This window comes from Nanorana parkeri, unplaced genomic scaffold (genome assembly GCF_000935625.1).
Source record: "Nanorana parkeri isolate BGI_ZX_2015 unplaced genomic scaffold, ASM93562v1 scaffold37, whole genome shotgun sequence".
Lineage (NCBI taxonomy): Eukaryota > Metazoa > Chordata > Amphibia > Anura > Dicroglossidae > Nanorana > Nanorana parkeri.
Genome location: NW_017306305.1, coordinates 2,018,643 through 2,021,994, shown reverse-complemented (window position 1 = coordinate 2,021,994; position 3,352 = coordinate 2,018,643). Strand labels below are relative to the sequence as shown.

At 44.3% G+C, this 3,352-nt stretch overlaps 1 protein-coding gene across 2 annotated transcripts in view; it reads left to right on the top strand.

Annotated features, from left to right (window-relative positions):
- UBE2E1 (ubiquitin conjugating enzyme E2 E1) overlaps window positions 1–3,352 on the top strand; it is a 29,155-nt gene that overhangs the window by 7,001 nt on the left and 18,802 nt on the right. The window contains exon 2 of one of the 2 annotated variants that reach the window (XM_018570179.1): window positions 1,979–2,029. The exons of the other annotated variant lie outside the window; for it this stretch is intronic. Coding sequence (XP_018425681.1) covers window positions 1,979–2,029 — 51 coding nt within the window. The remainder of the gene's footprint in view (window positions 1–1,978; window positions 2,030–3,352) is intronic. 2 annotated transcript variants of the gene reach the window in all.

Genomic DNA, 3,352 nt, shown 5'->3' with positions numbered 1-3,352 from the left:
ACATACATACATACATACATACATACATACATACATACATACATACATACATACATACATACATACATACATAATTTTATTTTGAATTTCTGAAGGTTAGACTTTGGCAAGCTGTTCTAAGCTCTCCTTTTGTTAGTGATCTCCCAGGACACGCATAGTAAACATGACTCTACATTCCCCAGAAATGAGATGCTGCAGCACTGTGGTGACACTATGTGACCTTAGCCCTGCCTGCACCTTTCCAGCTTCTCCTGTTTTGTACATTTGTGACCAGCGTGAGGTGAATGTGAGTAATTGTGACTGTGCAGAGCTGTGAGGAGGAAGAGGGGTTGACGGCTAACTTCCATGTCTCTCACACGTGCTTGTCAATATAGCAACATCCACTTGGGAAAACAAAGACCCAATGCTCTGGGGGCTGATGAGCTCCCTTATGTACAGTTGTGTGAAAAAGTGTTGGCCCCCTTCCTGATTTTTCATTGTTTTGCACGTTTGTCACACTTTAATGTTTCAGATCATCAAACAAATGTAAATGTTAGTCAAAGATAACACAAGTAAACACAACATGCAGTCCTGACCTGAATCCTTTGAAATGCTGTGGCATGACCTTAAAAAGGCGGTTCATGCTGGAAAACTTTCAATGTGGCTGAATTACAACAATTCTGCAAAGATGAGTGGACCAAAATTCCTGCACAGCGCTGTAACAGACTCATTGCAAGTTATGGCAAACGCTTGATTGCAGTTCTTGCTGCTAAGGGTGGCCCAACCAGTTATTAGGTTTAGGGGGCAAACACTTTTTCACACAGGGCCATGTGGGTTTGGATTTTATTTTCACTTAATAATAAAAACCTTCCTTTTAAAAACTGCATGTTGTGTTTACTTGTGTTATCATTGACTAATATTTAAATTTGTTCTGAAACGTTAAAGTGTGACAAACATGCAAAACAATGAAAAATCAGAAGGCGGGGCCAACACTTTTTCACACAACTGTATGTGCGTATATGATTGCAGCTTGATGGTCATTCTGTTTTCTAGAAGTTTCTTTTCTGACTGCAATCATAGGCATCAAAAATTCTTCTATGATCCTAGGCCTCATCCACACTAGCTGCAGGTGTGTGATACGATTACATGCAGATAGGATCAGTCCCTATCACTGGACACGGCAATCCCTCTCCACGTTATTGTTTTGGCTTCATTGCTTTGTGACTAAATGGGTGGATTTGAGACCTCGTATAAACCACCAATCCAAACATCCAGCTGCTGCTAAGGAATTACAGTTTGAGGGTGACTGGCATGCATTGTGTTCTTCACATCTGCAAATACACACAAATGGCATTGATAGTCTGCATCTTACACCTATCTGATCAGCCAATAGCGGGTGATATTTATATCATGCGTATCTTTTGGACATGTCTCATACCTTGCGTCCTGGAATGATGTGGCATGATTGTTTATGTGAGGAACTTGACAGGTTTGAGTATTAATAACAATGAAATTGGAGATCCCCCAGTCACCCGGCAGGGTGGGAGGCTAAAGCTGCACGATTAGTGGCTGATTACATGGAATGTACATGGATTCACTGCTGTCCCCTGAAAAGAGTGTGAGCCATGACAATGCTGTTTATAATTTAGACTGTGTCCAGCTTTTTGGGGCAAGTGGTTTGTAAGAATACATGTGCAGCACAGCGAGTTGGCCTCAGCACCCTATGAATGGAAGTGTTACTGGTAAGATCACCAGGCTAAAGTGCGAGAAGGAAAACGAATGCAGCCGCCACATCTAAGGAGTGGTAGTTATTTATTTTAGAATCCATGTTCCATTATTGGTGCTAGTTTCATATATGGAGGAGGGGGTCATGTTAAAGGAAGACCCTATAAAGTTGCAGGTTATGAAATTCTTTCGGAAGTGTTTTGTAGTGTTTGTATTTCCGGTGTATTTGTCGCAATGTTTCTGAACCTAAAATGTTCTTTTTGTATTTGTACAGGATTCAGAAAGAACTGGCTGACATCACCCTGGATCCTCCCCCAAACTGCAGGTTGGTGTCTCTTCTGTTATGTGACATTGCTGACTCGCATAGTTACTTTGGTAACTTTTCTGGTGTTGCTGCTGCTGCTGCCTTTGAAACTGATGAATTGTTTCACTTCTCACTGCTGTATGCAACAAGGAAGAACAACACTGGCTTGCTGGTTCAAATGAACCTGACACCAGTATACTGAGACATGTTTGCTCATTGGTTATTCCTCTTCTGCTTTAGGCCTGGTTCACACCTGGGCGTTTTGTAGCGTGTTCGAACGCTCTGCAAAACGCTCAAACACCGAAATCCCATTATTTCCTATGGGTATGGTTCACACCTGGGTAGAGCTGCAGCTAACGTCTGGCAGCGGCGAGCGTGAGGTGGGGAGGAGGTGGGACGTGCAGCGTGTGTGGAGCCGTGAACAGGGCCAACCAATCGGAAGCCGATTAATCGATTATTGAAAAAGTTGACAACTTTTTCAATAATCGATTATAATCGATTATGTCGATTAGTTGTTGCAGCCCTACACCTGGGGCGTATTACAGGCCGCATAAACGCGCTACAAAACGCCCTACGCCCAAAGAAGTACAGGAGCTTCTTTGGGGCGTTTTTGTTGCGCGTTTCCATTGGGATACAGCCAAGTAGCCCTCGCTGGGTTTTTTTTTACTGCGAAACGCGCATATTCGATACGCCTAGGTGTGAACCCAGCCTTAGTGTTTTGTGGGTATGCAAAATGTTTTGGCTAGATGTGTATGGCGGCAGGAAAATCAAAAACGTACCCTTGCAATTGGGCTAACCACGCACTCCACGAGTTTAAGAGCTTGTTTTGTCTAGAGTGCTCAAATAAAGCAAATATACCCAACTGATCCTCAGTCCTGCCAGGCTGCTAGACCTACCCCTGCAGCCTCTTCTCCCCTGGTATCTGGCGGTCTAAGGACCGCTGGCATCATCATGTCTCATGCAGGTCCATTGACTTACATTAGACGTGAGGATGCCGAAGGACATTCTGTGGCAACCCAGATCACTTGTAGCAGCCTGCTTGTCACCCGCTCTTCCCCCATCCACTGACAGCACTTCTGGGTAACTCTTGTGATTGGTATCCAGCCGGTGAGCTGAGTGGAAGCATGGCGGCCGGAGCAGAGAAGACCGTGCTTGAGATGGTACGGGGAGCAGGGTGACTGGAGGGCAGGCTTCATAAAGAGAACCTGTCGCCTCCAAATGCTATACAATACAATACAGTTAACAAGCACCTATCACAATGGGGCTAAGAGGAAAAAGTGATTAAATAAATTTAAACCCAACCCCGCCTTCTGCATAAGAGTGTGTGTGTGTGTGTGTGTGTGT